Source organism: Aquarana catesbeiana, linkage group LG07 (assembly GCF_042186555.1).
Source record: "Aquarana catesbeiana isolate 2022-GZ linkage group LG07, ASM4218655v1, whole genome shotgun sequence".
Lineage (NCBI taxonomy): Eukaryota > Metazoa > Chordata > Amphibia > Anura > Ranidae > Aquarana > Aquarana catesbeiana.
Genome location: NC_133330.1, coordinates 21,352,440 through 21,370,160, shown reverse-complemented (window position 1 = coordinate 21,370,160; position 17,721 = coordinate 21,352,440). Strand labels below are relative to the sequence as shown.

Genomic DNA, 17,721 nt, shown 5'->3' with positions numbered 1-17,721 from the left:
ATAGGCACACAGTTAACCCCTTCCTGGCCAGTGTCATACAGTAACCCTGATCACTGTATTAGTGTCACTAGTAATGTCAGTCAGTTGCCCCCCCCCAGCGTCAGTGCGACGAACAATTTGAAACTATCGCAGTCCCATTATAAGTTACTGATCACTACTAATATTAAAAAAAAAAAAAAAAAAATCAGTATATATTCCATAGTTTGTGTGTGTGTTATATATAATATAAAAAGATCACGATTCTCGCGGCGTAAAATCTTTCACATTATACAAAAAAAAATGGGCTAACTTTACTGGTTAGTTTTTTTTTTGTTTTTTTGTTTTTTTTTTTTAGTTCATTCAAGTAATTTTTTCCCAAAAAATTGCATTTGAAAGACCGCTGAGCAAATACAGTGCGACATAAAATATTGCAACAACCAACATTTTATTCTCTAGGGTGTCCACTAAAAAATATATATAATGTTTGGGGTGTTCTAAGTAATTTTCTAGCAAAAAAAAATGATTTTAACTTGAAACCAACAAATGTCAGAAAAAGGTTTAGTGGTTAAACTTTTTTCACTTACACACAAAGTCTATTCCATTGACAAATTGTTACAATCTTTATACTTCAGTTCAACTGATAAAGAATGTTTTGATCCTTGGCAGACTGCCCGGTTTTTTCTCTTCCTTTCTTTTGTGGCTTCAGAAGAGCAGAGAGAATTCTTTGCATAGAAAGAATTGTGAAACACTTTAGTCAAGATTGCGATAACGATTCTTGACGATTAATTGTGCAGCTCTAATATATATATATATATATATATATCTAATACCTTTCACACAAACCAATCAATATACGCTTATTGGGATTTTTTTTTATATAAGACATGTAGCAGAATACATTTTGTCCATTTTTTTTTTCTTGGATACGTTTTGTAACAGAAAGTGTGTGTGTGCGTGTGTGTATGTGTATATATATATATATATATATATATATATATATATATATATATATATATATATATATATATATATATATATATATATATATATTCCACATTTTTTTGTCCTTTCTTTTTTTTTTTTCATTTATTTTGTAAAAAAATAAACGCAGAGGTGATCAAATACCACCAATAGAGAGCTCTCTCTCTGTGTGTGTGTGTGTGGGACATATACATTTTGTTTGGATACAGTGACAGCGCAATTACCAGTTAAAGTGCTAAATAGCAAAAAAAGGGCCTGGTCATTGAAGGGTATAAAACCCTCCAGAGCTCACGTGGTTAAAAAAAAAATCTCCTTTTCATGTGGTGACTGCTGCCTGTCGTCTGGCCATCTCTTTCCACAACTTCCTGGATTCCCAGCATGCTTTTCAGCTTCTCCTCTGTTTCTAAGGACTACATATCCCATGGTACCTTGCTGCCTGCAAGCAGTGATTCCTGTACTGACTCCACCTCCTAAAACTCCTCCTTTTAGCACCTCTGTAGTTTAGAAGGCAGGTGTTGCGTCGGATTAGGCGACCCGTCAGATTTTGTAACGGTAGTGACGTTCCGTCGCCGCCATCTTGCTAAATCCCACATTCGCCCACAGTAAGGATACAGTGAGAAGGCGGCAAGCGGACATCTTGTTGCACCACCAGAGTCATGCATTCCACACTGATTTTTAACAGTAAACTCAGCTTATATATAGTGAAATTCAGTATTTTGAAATCCATCAGACTGCTTTGATGTTGATTTTTTTCAAAGCAGCGGTGTTCTGTCAGATTAGCAAACCTGTGAGATCAGGCTTGCCGCCGCTTTTAAAATTCAACATCTAAACCAGGGGTCTCCAAACTGCGGCCTTTGCTTGCTTTCATCTGGCCCTTAGAGAACTATTCCATCCACTGACACCAACAATGGGGGCATCATTCTTGTTGCTGACACCAACAATGGGACACTTCCTCCAACTGACACCATCAAAAGGGCACAATTCTTTCCATTGACACCAATGTTGGGGCATTAGTCCTCCCACTGACACCAAAGATAGGGTATTGTTTACTCCCGCTGGACACCTGGACATTTTCTACTCCCAATGGCCATGGTCCAGCCCCCCTTAAGTCTCAAGGACAATAAACTGGCCTCTCGTTTAGAAAGTTTGGAGACCTCTGATCTAAACAGTCAGACGGATTTTTTAAATACTGTATCTCACTATATAAGGCTCTGTTTCCACTAGTGCGACTTTTCATGCGACTTGGGACTGAAAAGTCGCATGACAAATTGTTTCCCATGATTTCCAATGAGTACCGTTCATATCTGTGCGACTTCAAGTCGCAGCGACTTCAAAGTAGTCCCTGCACTACTTTGGTCCCACTTTGATGCGACTTGAGGTCCATAGATACAGGCATTGCTTCAAGTCGCGGTAAAAAGTCGCGGTAAAATCGCGGTAAAAAATCGCGTCAAAATCGCGCGACTTTGGGGGACGCAATAGTGGAAACCTAGCCTTAGCTCAGTTTATTGTTAAACAATAAGTGTGAAATGCACGACTCCGATGGGTGTAACAAGATGTCTGCTTGCCGCCTTCTTACTGTATCCTTACTGTGGACGAGTGCGAGGTGTACCAAGATGGCAGTGACGGAATGTCACTTTCATTACAAAATCTGACAGGTCGCCTAATCTGACGAAACACCGGCTCTAGGAAATGTGTGACACGGCAGTGCCTACTCACAATTCATAGAATTCGAGGAAGTAAATGTGTGGGGATCTTCACAAAATAAGTTTAAAGATGGCTTCAGATGATCAGGAGTACGGTAGAAACTATTGGAATACAATGTTAAAATGAATATATAAGTTTACATTTTGACAATAGATCTACTTTAAAATCAAATTTAAATGGTGGGGGGGGGGGGTATTGGAGCAATTATAATCCCATCTTGTGGTCCATCAGAACTGCCATTCCATATCTTTGATTGCTGTATTAAATTGTCATGTGTATGGCCAGCTTTAGAGGTCACTGATGGGGTCACCATCATACGTGTAGTGTACACCCATCCTTATCTGACAACAGTGTGATTTCTGCAATCTCTTCATGTTCATAGAAGGCTGACTGTGCTTTTTCTTTCTTCCCAGGTATCTGTAATAAACACTGTGGACACCTCGCACGAGGATATGATTGTAAGTAGTAAATCCGGTATTTTATCTCCTAATATTTTGTCCTTCAGTGAGTTGTGTTATTAGGTGAAGATCGCGAAGGATCCCGGTTCATGTGACGGTCCGGGAATGTGGAGGGAGATGACCGGTCACCACTTTCACCCCGTGGCATGTGTACATATAGAATGACGTGTTTAGACAATGGCCGCCTTATCTCTTACAGAGTAGATTGTGTCTAATGGATATGTGGCTGTTGCTTTTAGAGATCTTAGCATAGGCTTGTTGTGCCATTTATTCTGGTTCCTTTGGCACTCAAGCTATGAAGGGGGGGAAATCAAGTCGAATGAGAGCAGAGAGACTCGGCTTGTTGGGTTTATCAACACAGCTAATGCAGGGTGCACACCGAGCGATAAAAATGCTGCTTTTAGGGGCATCTAGTGTGTAGTGTTGTGTTTTTTTTTTTTTTTTTTTTTTTTCTTTTAAATGCCACTCCAAGCTGGCCTAGGTGTCCGTGCACACAGGCATTTAAAGCGGAATTTAGTGATTGTAAAGGTTCATTTTTTTTTTTTTTTTTTTTTTTTTTTTTTTTTTTTAAATAACATGTCATACTTAACTCCTCTGTGCCTGTGCAAGGGTTTTGCACAGCGTGGCCCCAATTCTCCTTTTCTGGTGTCCCCCAGCAGCGCTCATTGCTCCTCCTCTTCTCGAGTGCCCCCACGGAGAGCCGCATTCCATGGGGGTACTCGTGCGGGCACGCTCCTGAGTCCTACTGCTGCATCCATTGACACAGACAGCAGGACTCGGCCCCACCCCACCCCCAGGGTCACTGGATTTGATTGACAGCAGCGGGAGCCAATTGCTCCTGCTGATATCCAATGATGACCTGAGACAGCGGCTGGAGCTGCTGTGCTTGTCCAGCCGCAAATTTTTTTTTTTTAAGTCAGCAGCTAAAAACACGGTAGCTGCTGACTTTTTAATAAGGAAACTTACCAGTTAATAGGCTCCTGCTGCTGTCAATCATATCCAGTGAGGAGAGGAGGGCGGGCCCAAGACATGCTCTGTGTGTCTATGGACAAAGCCGGCTCAAGAGAGAGTACGCACGAGTGCCCTCCCCCAATAGCAAGCGGCTTGCTGTGGGGGCACTCGGCAGAGGGGAGGGGCCGTGGGACCCAAGAAAAGGAGGATCAGGGATGCTCTGTGCAAAACCATTACACAGAGCAGGTAAGTATGACATGTTTGTTATTTTTAAAGCTGTTGGTGCCCATGCAGCCGGTGCAGCAGTCCAGGGAATTAAAAACTCCGCCCTTCTTCCCTTTTTTCTTTTCCTTGGGGCTTCCAGGACAGATCAGAGCGATTCCGATCGCTTTATGACCACTTTGACAAATCAGAATCGCTCTGAATGTTTCACAAATGTTTGTAACAGCCAACAAATTCCCTCGTTAGACCTAATGGCAGTATATTTTGATATTATTTTTATGAAGTTGAACAAGTTATTTCAAAATCTGTGTTTCTTTATTAAGCACGATGCGCAGATGGATTACTATGGGACGCGCCTGGCCACATGCTCGTCCGACAGATCGGTTAAGATCTTTGACGTGAAGAATGGAGGACAGATACTAATCGCTGATCTGCGGGGGTAAGAAAGAGACAATAAAGTGTTGTTTTTAGATTATGAGGATTTTAAATGGCAATTTCAGCCAAACTCCTAAATAAATCAATAAGTATAAATCAGGGATATGCAATTAGCGGACCTCCAGCTGTTGCAGAACTACAAGTCCCATGAGGCATAGCAAGACACAGACAGCCACAAGCATGACACCCAGAGGCAGAGGCATGATGGGACTTGTAGTTTTGCAACAGCTGGAGGTCCGCTAATTGCAGATCCCTGGTATAGATGAATAATTTATGTAAGCAATGCACATATTATTGCAATTCCACCCTCCCACCACTTACACTTCTGCTGTGATTTATGAGAGACATCACAATATAGTTCACAGCTTATAGTTCTACAGAACAAGTGCCACTTCTCCGCCCCCGGCCTGCCACCTCCTGACTCTGGTTTGTGTTCTCCTTTATGATTTGTAATCTGCAATGAAATTTATACATAAAGGGTGTCGGTAAAGACAAAACTGGTTTAGTGTTTGATAGATGCTGGAAATTTAAACCCCGACAGTCTCTTTCATCTCTCAGGGACTGTATTGGTGGGAACACTGTGCTGAGTTCTCAGGTCTGTACACCCGCTGTGCCCATTATGAAGGGTTCCCACCATCCCTGAGCTGAATTCCCGGGTCTGTACACCCGCTGTGCCCATTATGAAGGGTTCCCACCATCCCTGAGCTGAATTCCCGGGTCTTACACCTCCTGTGCCCATTATGAGGAGTTCCCACCATCCCTGTGCTGAGTTCCCGAATCTCTACACCTGCTGTGCCCATTATGAGGGGTACTCACAATTCCTGCTGGATTTTTTTATAATTTCTGTGGAATGTCACAAGAGGGTGAGATCATGCACAGTTTGGTTAGGAGTGAAACCAGGAACTATGGCAAGATGATCTTGTTACTGGAGTCTCCTAGAAATATATGATTCCATCTGGTGATCCAAACTGCATATTTAAAGGATAAGTTCACTTTAAAAAAGTGAAAAAAAAATATTTTTTTTTTTAAATATCCATTTATTATTTTTTATTAATAAAATAAATGAATCTGTTGCTCTTGTAAATATACAATGAGCAATGAAAGAGCAGCTGACACTATATTGCTGGACACAATAGCAAAACATAAGTGTAGCGCTTAAAATAATGAATAAACAATAAAGTCCATCAATAAAAAAAACTGAGAAGATGATCGAATCGGAGATCTTCATCCAGAACCGGATAAAGTAGATAGAATAGCCAGCACCCAAATCAACTGACCCTTACCGTCAGTGTGTAGGGTACACACAATGTTTGTTTTGGTTATTGGCTCCAACGGTCCCTCTGCACCGATCGATCTACTCCAACGACACTTTAGCCTAATCCTCTCCCAATAGTCAAAGGAACCCAAGAACCGCTTCAATTCATTAAAGCTTCAACGGATAGCTCCAGCATCAACATGGGAATGTAAAAAAAATAAAAACGCTCATTGCGCAGGCATCCAGGTAACAAAATTTATTGTATATAAAAACTGGTGCACTCACATGTTTAAAAGGACTGCCAAGCATATGGAAATGAACCAGTGTTTCCAACCGACAAAATGGCTGCCGTGTCTCTGGTCAGCGTCCAAAGGCCTTAGCTCCACCCATCTATATGCTTGGCGGTCCTTTTAAACATGTGAGTGCACCGGTTTTTATATACAATGAATTTTGGCACCTGGATGCCTGCGCAATGAGCGGTTTTATTTTTTTGCATACCCATGTTGATGCTGGAGCTATCCGTTGAAATTTTAATGAACTGAAGCAGTTCTTGGGTTCCTTTTTTACTATTGACTAAGTATCGATGGAGTGGATCGATCGGTGCAGAGGGACTGTTGGGGGCCATTAACCAAAACAAACACTGTGTGTACCCTACACACTGACGGTAAGGATCAGTTTATTTGGGTGCTGGTGGTGGCTATTCTATCTACTTTATCCGGTTCTGGATGAAGATCTCTGATTCGATCGTCTTCTCAGTTTTTTTTATTGATGGACTTTATTGATTATTTTAAGCGTTACACCTTTCCATTTTATTTATTTTTTTTATTGCAGGAGCCTGTAAAACATTGCACCAGCGATCAGCATATCGCTGATGCCATGCCGGTCTCCTGCACACTGTCAGTGTATCGACTTAGCCATATAGGTAAAAAACCTTCTGCATGCGGCACCACCCTATTCTTACTTGAGACCGATCTCGGTCCAGCAATGCGCACGAGAGCCGAGGCGGTTTCCCTCCTCATTGCCTCAGAGACAGCAGTGAGAGCCATTGGCTATTGCTTCTGTCAGTCACAGCTGTTGACGAGGGAGTGGGGGGCAGGGCCGAGCCATGCTCTGTGTGTCTTATGGACACATAGAGTGGGACTTGGGAACGAGCATGCACAAGTGCCCCCATAGCAAGCTTCGTGCTATGGGGGCACTCGGTGAGGGGGAGGAGCACCTTCAGAGGGCCCGAGAAGAGGAGGATCGGGGCTGTTCTGTGCAAAAACAATTACACAGAGCAAGTACGTATGACATGTTTGTTATTTTAAAGAAGAAAAACAAAGGAACGTTTGGTATTACTTTAATGCAAGGTAACCTACATCCTATATTTCACTGACACAGAATCTTCTATTGAAAACTTATCTCAGAAGTCTGATTTTGTGTATTTCAGACATGAAGGTCCAGTCTGGCAGGTGGCCTGGGCTCACCCGATGTACGGAAACATCCTGGCGTCCTGCTCCTACGACAGAAAGGTCGTCATATGGAAAGAGGAAAATGGCACCTGGGAGAAGACGTACGAGTACACCGGCCACGATTCGTCAGGTACTTCCGTCCCACAACAATGAAAGCGCTATTTCTGTTCTCCGCTTTCAGTCCTAAAGAGTGAAGACGCCTACAGTGCCTTGAAAAGGTATTCATACCCCTTGAAATTTTCCACGTTTTGTCATGTTACAGCCAAAAATGTAAATGTATTTTATTGAGATTTTGATAGACCAACACAAAGTGGCACATAATTGTGAAGTGGAAGGAAAATGATAAATGGTTTTCCAAATGTTATACAAATAAATATGTGAAAATAAATATGTGTACATTTGTATTCAGCCCCCTTTACTCTGATACCCCTAACTAAAATCTAATGGAACCAATTGCCTTCAGAAGTCACCTAATTAGTAAACAGAGTCCACCTGTGTGTAATTTAATCTCAGTATAAATACAGCTGTTCTGTGAAGCCCCTGACAAGCCGGGCAAGGAGAGCATTCATCAGAGAAGCAGCCAAGAGGTCCATGGTAACTCTGGAGGAGCTGCAGAGATCCACAGCTCAGGTGGGAGAATCTGTCCACAGGACAACTATTAGTCGTGTTCTCCACAAATCTGCCCTTTATGGAAGAATGACAAGAAGAAAGACATTGGTGAAAGAAAGTCATAAGAAGTCCTGTTTGCAGTTTGTGAGAAGCCATGTGGGGGACACAGCAAACATGTGGAAGAAGGTGCTCTGGTCAGATGAGACCAAAATTGAACTTTTTGGCCTAAAAGCAAAACGCTATGTGTGGCGGAAAACTAACACTGCACATCACCCTGAACACACCATCCCCACCGTGAAACATTGTGGTGGCAGCATCATGTGGTGGGGATGCTTTTCTTCAGTAGTGGAAGCAGGGAAGCTGGTCAGAGTTGATGGGAAGATGGATGGAGCTAAATACAGGGCATTCTTAGAAGAAAACCTTTTTGTCTGCAAAAGACCTGAGACTGTGGTGGAGGTTCATCTTCTAGCAGGACAACGACCCTAAACATACAGCCAGAGCTGCAATGGAATGGTTTAGATCAAAGCGTATTCATGTGCTAGAATGGCCCAGTCAAAGTCCAGACCTAAATCCAATTGAGAATCTGTGGCAAGACTTGAAAATTGCTGTTCACAGACGCTCTCCATCCAATCTGACAGAACTTGAGATATTTTCCAAAGAAGAATGGGCAAAAATGTCCCTCTCTAGATGTGCAAAGCTGGTAGAGACATCCCCAAAAAGACTTGCAGCTGTAATTGCAGTGAAAGGAGGTTCTACAAAGTATTGACTCCGAGGGGCGCCATACTAATGGGGCCCCCACACACACACACACACACACACACTTTTCACATATTTGTAAAAATGTTGAAAACCATTTATCATTTTCCTTCCACTTCACAATTATGAGCCACTTTGTGTTGGTCTATCACAAAAAAATCCCCCCAAAAAATTTATGTTTTTGGTTGTAACATGAGCAAATGTGGAAAATTTCTAGGGGTATGAATACTTTTCCAAAGCACTGTCTACCCTATCTAAGACTTTAAAAGGCATTTTTTTTTTTTGATACATTTTAAAAATGCTAAACGATTCCATCTGAAGCAAGTAAGGCCTGGTGCCCACCCTGTGACTCGAGGGCCGCATTCAGCCCCTTGGTGTATGATGTGCGGCCCTCAGACCTCAGCAGTCTATAGTGGGACAATTGATTAGGGTAATTGCATTGATCTCTATTTGCCTTGTGTAACATGTTCCCAGTTTGGTATAGTCTTTTGTGGCATCTCCCCAGCCAACAATGTATCCCCTCCACACTCTCTGACCCTCATCATGCATTACATATATTGAACAATAAGTGAAGCTCTTTGATGTCTGTGGCTGCGTTTTGAGTCCCCCTTTGGCTCATAAGTGTGCCCACCACTGAAGTAAGGGGTCCCCTTTTCACCGTAGTAAGTGCCTTGTGATAAAATCGTTTGCTGGTGATCAGACGCAGGTTTGTAATGTTCTTTTCTCCCATCCAGTGAACTCCGTGTGTTGGGCCCCCCATGACTTTGGACTGTTGTTGGCTTGCGGCAGTTCAGATGGTGCCATATCCCTCCTCACCTATACAGGGGACGGCCCCTGGGATGTCAAAAAGATCACCAATGCGCACACGGTAAGAGCCAAAAATATCCTTCTCATGGAACGGTCTGTATAATCGTATGTCCTCCAGAGTGAGAGTTTTGAATATTTACCTCCTAGTTAGAAACACTTTTTGAAGCCTTTACTGCAGAAGAAGCAGCAACAGGGCGATTAATTGATAATCAAAACAGCACTTTATTGTGGAGGCACACTTACATCTAAAAAGTTTTGCTCCAGAGGCAGCAAACAAAGATGTCAGGGCAGCAGTTCAAATGGCCTCATGGGACGCTGCTATACACAGGACAGGACCCGCCAAAAGGATGGATGGCCAGCGGCGTCCACGGCAATGAGCTTGTGCCTCTGACAGGCGAGCAAGCAGAACGTCAAACAGGAGGGCGGGCTGCTAATGGCTATTTAAAGCATAGCAAGGTCCATAAAGACATGGATGAGCGAGTTTGGGGTGGAGGAACTTGACTGGCCTGCACAGAGTCCTGACCTCAACCTGATAGAACACCTTTGGGATGAATTAGAGCGGAGACTGCGAGCCGGGCCTTCTCGTCCACATCAGTGCCTGACCTCACAAATGCGCTTTTGGAAGAATGGTCAAACTTTCCCATAGACACACTCCTAAACCTTGTGGACGGCCTTCCCAGAAGAGTTGAAGCTGTTATAGCTGCAAAGGGTGGACCAACTCCATATTGAACCCTACGGACTAAGACTGGGATGCCATTAAAGTGTGTGTGTGTGTGTGTGTGTGTGTGTGTGTGTGTGTGTGTGTGTGTGTGTATAAAATATATGTCAGGTGTCCCAATACTTTTGGTAATATAGTGTATATGCGGTGCGTTTTGTGAGTATACTTGTTTTTATGCTCAAATAAAATGTAATGTAGGTCGATGCGCTCTCTCTTGTTGCTTTGCTTCCTCATGTCAGAGCTTCCAGCAAGGAGAACAGTGAGCAGCACAGTAGTAACATTGCCAAATCTCACTCCAAATCTGGTGAATTGATCAGGAGCCGTGTCTTAGATTTACACTGCAGATATATAGAACAGGAGTGCCTAGGCACCCTCACATACCAGGAAGTGCACTGCAGTTTTTCAGGAGGAATTCAAGATTTAAATGTACATTTTTCATGGTATTGCATAAGCACCATTAACACTTCTACCTATTTCCTATAACATAGCAAATCTTCATTTTTTTTTTTTTTAAAAATTCAGTTTCACTTTAACTGAAGTGTCCGTAGTGAAAATGGGTATTCATTTTTTTAAGCAGAATTGGCCAATAAGAAAGTAGTTATATTAATGGATATATTCTGGAGATACTTTGTAGTTCATGCAGGTTCTCTGATTTGTAATCCTCTATAGATCGGGTGTAATGCTGTGAGCTGGGCTCCCTCTGTGGTCCCTGGCAGTCTGGTGGATCAGCCATCCGGACCAAGGCCCAATTACGTCAAGAGGTTTGTCTCTGGGGGCTGCGACAACCTGGTAAAGATCTGGAGGTAGGTCTTGGCCACCCTAACCTTGTTTTAATGTTTTTATTTTGTTTAACTAAAACCCTAGATGTTCCTTACGGCAGAGTTTTCCCAGAAAATGATTGAAAAACTGCTTTGAGGCCTTCTTATCCTGTATTGGTACAACATGCCAGCATTAAGGTCTGTGGTGCCCAGCTTGTGGCCCTTCGGTACTTTATTATGGTGTGGCCCTTGGGTTCCAGCAGCCTGTGGTGGGAGCATTGTTTTGTAAACAGGCTGCAAAGACCGTGATCTCTTATCAGTTTCATGTAACCAATACCTAATCTCTAACAATCTACTGCATCATATTTCTAGCCTTCAGCTACACCTGTAATATGTCTCCATTCTCTGACCATCTCCAGCAGGATATCGGCAGTCTGACAATCCAATAGAGCACTACAATGCAAAGTCCCACAAATACCTGTTGATCCTGCCAGTGAAGTCCACCTAATGCAACTTTCTGTGACGGAGGGGCAACAATGCTGCCCTTCTACTGAATTCAGGGCACTGTTATCACTCTTGTGTAGGCGATGCCTGCTTGCACTACAGTGGGAGAAGAAGATGTTGTGTGGGCGTGGCTATCACTATTGTCACTGCTGATTCACCAACTTGTAGTTTGTCCACCGACACCTGGCCACACCTAGTCCCGCCCACTGTTTTCTGGATTGGCAGCACTGCTTCTGCTTCTGAAACCACTCCCGCTGTGAGCTGCAGTGTCTGGGAGGGAGAGCGCGTGAGACACGAATGAAGGACGATTTGGATCAGCCAGAGAAGATAAAGGAAGGGTTTTTTTTGTAGATTTGCTACTTGCTTAGACATACAGGAATCTTTTGTTGTACAGCAAGGTCACAGACTGCTGATTGAAGTGGTTGTAAAGCCTTAAAGAGGAAGTAAATACTTTTTTTTTTTTTTGGTGACCTGCAAAGTAAAGGCATAATAATGTGCTAGTATGCACCACATACTAGCACATTATGTGAATTTTGCTTGCAAATGAAGCCCTCGTCGTTCCCACTGGAGGCCACATCCATCTTCCGTCCGCAGACTCCGGCTGTGTGACTGGCCGGAGCCCTGTGACGTCACACCCATGCATGCGCGCGGGAGCTGCCGCTCACGGCTCTGAAGAAACAGCACGCGTGGCCGTTCCTTCAGAGCGCATGCGCCGATTACGTCATCGGTGCAGTATACAGTAAAAATCTCCTAAACGGTGCAGTTTAGGAGATATTTACAGTACCTATAGGTAAGCCTTATAGGCTTTAAAAAAAAAAACAAAAAAAAAAAGCGAGCTGATAGCGCTCAGGGGCTGGGGTGATCAATGGGCCCGCCAGCGTTTATGGATTGCATCACTGGAGCCCTGGGCGCAGGCACGGTACTCGGAGGAGAGGGCTGCCTTGAACCGCGTGTGTGGGAGGCATTGCTGGGGCCCTGGGCAGAGACACAGTACCCGGAAGAGGAAGGTGCCATGGTCGGCGTGGAACGCAAACCTCCCTGTTGGCGTGACTACATGTTTCACGCACGTGCGTTTTGTCAAGTCCTCCCGGACTCAAAAGCGCACCCGCATGGGTGCTCCCCATGGAAATCAGTTTTCCGTGGGGGACACCTGATGAAGAGGAGGGGCCTGGAGCACCGGCGAGGGACCCAAGTAGAAGAGGATCGGGGCTGCTCTGTACAATGGTTTTGTACAGCAGGGAAGTATAACACAACTTAAATATGTAAGTTTATAAAACTTATAATCTTGGTACAATACATAAAAAATAAAATACTATACAACATAAAAACTGGTGATGCAAACAATGAAACAAAGTCTGAAAAAACTCTTTTAAATAAACAATGACTAGTGCAATGAAGTGTCAATGGGATCCAAAAATGTGCTTGAAAAATCAACAAATAGAAAAATTATAAAAAAATTAGCCCTTCCGTGTATAAACTATTGTGCCAAAAATCAGTGTCCATCCACAGCAATAAATAAGTCAAATCTCCATGCAAACATATCCAAAAGTGCCATGTTTGTATATTTAAGTTTTTGGTGACAGCGCACTTCTCACTTCTTTTCATAAGTATAACATGTTTGTTGTGTTTTGTATTTTTTTAAATTTTTTTTTTTCATCGAATGTTTACAACCAATTTCAATTTACAGGAGTGAAAGATTGTAGCTGGCAGTTGTAGAGATTGCTGAAAGTACCCTTTGCTGCTTGGACTTTACATTTGATGCTTTCTCTAGGGAAGAGGACGGTCAGTGGAAGGAGGATCAGAAGCTGGAGGCACACAGTGATTGGGTACGGGATGTGGCCTGGGCTCCCTCTATTGGTCTTCCCACAAGCACAATCGCCAGCTGCTCTCAGGTAAAACCATCAGCCAATGTATTTGTGTGTAAATGACACCACTCAAGGCAGGGGTGCACAGACCCTCCGGGATCCACCAACCTGCAACAAGCTTTATTGGCACCAGATAGGTCACAGACATTTTCCCCTTCAAGATATGACTACATCCCCACTGAAATGTTTCATACCCATAGGCGTAATCATAGGTCATCCAGTTCTACATATTCATTGCAGACTCTGACTCCTCTAACAAGTGTCGCTGTATCTTTCTTTGCAGGACGGCAGAGTTTACATCTGGACTTGTGAAGATCCCTCCACCAACAGCTGGAACCCCAAATTGCTGCACAAATTCAATGATGTTGTCTGGCATGTGAGCTGGTCCATCACTGCCAATATCCTGGCTGTGTCTGGAGGAGATAACAAGGTGGGTATCCAGTTCCTGGCACACACAGTGCCCCAAACACCCAAAGCTGGTATGATTCATGGTGGGGGAAAAAAAAGGTTATATTATCACAAACTATATTTTATAGCTAGGGAAAATGCTAGAACATACAGTAGCCAATTGAAGGCTTCAGATTTTTAACTTGCGGTAACCAAAGCATGTATAGGAGGTTTTAGTTAAAGTGGTTTTCCCATCCCCTTTTTTTTTTTTTTTTTTTTTTATTAGAATAACAAAGATGTTCTACTCACCTGCTCTGTGTTATGGTATGGCACAGAGCGGCCCCGATCATCATCTTCTCGGATCCCCCACCAGTGATCTTGGCTCCTCCTTTTCTTCATAGCAAGCCATTTGCTATTAAGGCACACAGTGTCTGCTTGCTCCTGAGCTGTGTGTCTATAGAGCCACGCTCCATACACAGCATGACTTAGCCCCTCTATCTCCCCCCCCCCCCCCCTCACTGCCTTTGACAGCAGCAGGAGTCAATGGCTTCTGCTGCTGCTGTTGGAAGTCCTGTGTTAAAGGTAAACAGAGCAAAACCGAGAAATAGAGAAGATTTTTTTACTTTATTGCACGAAATGCATTAACTCCTTTGCACCAGTGACTCCTGGCCCTGTAAGGGGTTTCAGATGCCGGCAGGTGGGGTTTATGATCATGTGACCACCGTGATTGGCTGTCACAGCGGTCACATGACTGAAAAGCTCCCAATCGTGTCTCGTGTTAGCCACTGGTAACTGCTGGGAGCCCGCAGGGTGCACGCTTTCCGCACAGATGTGTCTGCAAAGTGATATGCAAATATGCGGCCTCTCTGCGCCAAGAACCACCCGCCAAAAGGCTGCATATTTGGGTACCGTCAGCTATTCCTGCCGCCTCTTTTACTGAATGAAAGGCTATGCCTACTGGGATATGTGATCTTCATATCCAAGGGGGGAACAGGGCATGTTGTTTGATTAAGCAAATGAAGTGCAAGTGGGAGCAGAGCCAGACTAACTCCCTAATTGGGCAAAGGACCGAAGGAGGGGTGGAGAGGAGGGATGATGATATGAAGGGAGTAGATATACTTTAAGACAGGAAGATGAAAGAAGCCTTAAAGAGGAAGTAAACCCTAATGGGTTTTACTTCCTCTTTTGTACCCTGCAAAGTAAAAGCATAATAGGCTAGAAACGGCCCTCCGTACCGGGAAACAAACCGCACAGAGGGCCGTTTCTTCACAGCGCATGCGCCGTTGACATCATCAGCACACTACAAGGTAAATATCTCTTACACTGCGCACGTTTAGGAGATATTTACAGTACCTATAGGTAAGCCTACAATAAGGCTTACCTATAGGTACAAGTTCTAAAAAGGGGTTTGCAACCATTTTAAAAAGGATCTTTACTGTTGATGCTGTGCCCAAAGAATGCAGGCAGAGGGTAAACTCCTGGCCACTGGTATTCTCCCTGCCATCTTAGTAGAGGCAGGACTTCCTCGTGTAAGAGCTGGTTCCCTGATGTCTGGTAATCTGGGGACTGGCGGGGTAATGAGGAGGAAGCAGCAGCAGTAGATGTGGAGATCCTTGCACTGCAGGTCTTCAGGTACAGCTTCCTCTCCAGCATGGAGAACAGCGATCAGCACAGTTCATATCTCACTTCATATCTAGTGAAACTAGTAGTCAGTGGCAGCAGGTTCAGGTTTCTTCAGCTCTGGTCATGTGACTAAAAGCTTTGGCATTTAGTCATGTGATCTCTGAAGGGTATGACTAGAGTCCAGGTTAACTTCTCTTCCTCTTCCGGGGAATCTCGTGCTCACATGGGGCTTATATGTCTGTTTTTTAAATCCAGTTTTTCATCTTGGTCTTTCTTTATTGAAAGCTGTATCCTGCTTTTTTGATTTTTAGGTGACTCTGTGGAAGGAGTCCGCGGACGGCCTATGGGCTTGTATCAGTGACGTTAACAAGGGACAAGGAGCAGTGTCCGCTGTGACGGAGGGCCAGCAGAACGAGCAGTGATGTGTCGGTCCATCTGGATGATAAATTTCTACTACGAGATCCTTTGGGCTGATTTTATCATAGAGTCTGAATCCCACCAGGAGAAGTTGCACATACCGCCTGCCCTGTCATATTGAACTGCAGCGCCCTCATGTGGCTTCCTAAAGGAATACAGGACTTTACCTCCAAGCAGTTTTTTTTTTTTTTTCTCAAAACGTGCTGCTTCCAGGGCAATTAAAAGCTAATAATTCATACAAAAGAGGCATTAGTTAATACTTGTGTAACCGGCCACCTTGATGCTGATCAAACCTCACCTATTGGAATATGTGAGGCGATATTCTCTATTTTCTCCACAGAACGTGCATAGTCTGGCAGCCAATGTTGGCGTTGGGGCAGCCATTTTTGTTGGCTTACTTTTATTCATGGGGGGGGGGGTCACTAAGGTTAGCAGAGAACTGCTGGGCCTCAGTCCCACCAATAATGTTCAGCTCACAAAAATGGCAGTTGGAACACATATGTCTGCAGATGAATTAGGGGAGGGAGGACTTCAAATATGGAGCCAAATTTTTTTTTTTTTTCAAGTGCCTGTAAGAAAAAAATTAAAAAAAAAAAAAAAAAGCTTGCATGGTTTAGATCAGGAGAGAGCAACCTCAGCACTCCAGCTGTGGTAAAACTAGAAATCCCATCATGCCTCTGGGAGTCATGCCTGTGTGGCTGCCATGCTTGCAATGCCTCGTGGGATTTGTAGTTCCATGGCAGCTGCGGTGCCGAGGTTGCCTACCACCCGGTTTAGATGTCCCCGGATACATCACAGGCAGCTTTCTGCCCAGGTCTGAACCTCCCATTTAAAGGGGACCCGCTTATATCCACACTCTACTCAGAATGAAATCTTTTGTATGGTGTTTGTGGAGAAAATAAAACATTCCCTCTCAGTACAAATAATGGAAATTTTAGCCATGCCGTTCACTTTACAGAAGAAAAGTTTTTGTTTTAATTATTAAATAAAATTTGCTGAAATAAAATTATTGATTTATTACAATCTGTGTTTGTCAGTAACTTGAGAATGTCTCTTTGTTCAAATGGAAAAGCCGGGATACAATGAGGGGAATCGACTGGAGACTGGAGCAGACAGCATCTGGAGCAGCTGCGCATGGCAACCAATCAGCTGCTCTCTTCAGCAGGTTCAGTTAAGCTTTGAAAATGAAATATAGAAGCTGATTGGTTGCCATGCACATCTGCTCCAGGTTTGATAAATTCCCCTTAGTATGGTTTATTGACATGTTGGGGGTTGATTATTGTAATATGTGTTTTTAATATGAAAGCCTTTCCAGCTTTTATAAATAAAGGCGGAGTTCACCTTTTACAGAAACTGGTCCCTGCAGACAATGGATTCCAGCGGTTTTAATCGCACTTTGCACTTTTTTAAAAATATAGTTAGATGCAGATGCCATGCCTGTAGACCATTTGAAATACTACATTGTTGAAGTACTTAAAGTGCAGCTTTAAGGCCTCATGCACACTTTGACGTTTTTTTTGACGTTTTTACAGCAGCTGTTTTTGGCTTCAGACGTTTTTTTTTTTTTTTTTCTACAGTCATTAAACTCTCCATCATGTTATCCTATGTGTCCATGCACACACAGCCTGTTATCAGCAGTTTTGGCAGTGGTGTTTTTGAGCAATAAAAAAAAATCCCCAAAAACTAGTGGGTTCTGAGAGACGTTTTTCAGCTGTAAAAACGCTCTAACGCTCAAAAACGTCGCCCACCAGCGTTTTTTAACGTTATTGATCCATTGAAGAAAAAAAAAAAAAAAACACTAACACTGAAAAACGCTAAAAAGCGCTATTGCAAAAACGTTG

At 43.4% G+C, this 17,721-nt stretch overlaps 1 protein-coding gene across 1 annotated transcript in view; it reads left to right on the top strand.

The window, feature by feature from the left end:
* SEC13 (SEC13 homolog, nuclear pore and COPII coat complex component) overlaps positions 1-16,903 on the top strand; it is an 18,653-nt gene extending 1,750 nt beyond the window's left edge. The window contains exons 2-9 of the mRNA XM_073591743.1: positions 3,078-3,122; positions 4,619-4,734; positions 7,415-7,566; positions 9,536-9,669; positions 10,996-11,129; positions 13,360-13,480; positions 13,737-13,883; positions 15,775-16,903. Of these exons, the coding sequence (XP_073447844.1) occupies positions 3,078-3,122; positions 4,619-4,734; positions 7,415-7,566; positions 9,536-9,669; positions 10,996-11,129; positions 13,360-13,480; positions 13,737-13,883; positions 15,775-15,885 (960 nt within the window). The 3' untranslated portion in view covers positions 15,886-16,903. The remainder of the gene's footprint in view (positions 1-3,077; positions 3,123-4,618; positions 4,735-7,414; positions 7,567-9,535; positions 9,670-10,995; positions 11,130-13,359; positions 13,481-13,736; positions 13,884-15,774) is intronic.
* The last annotated feature ends 818 nt before the right edge of the window (positions 16,904-17,721 follow it).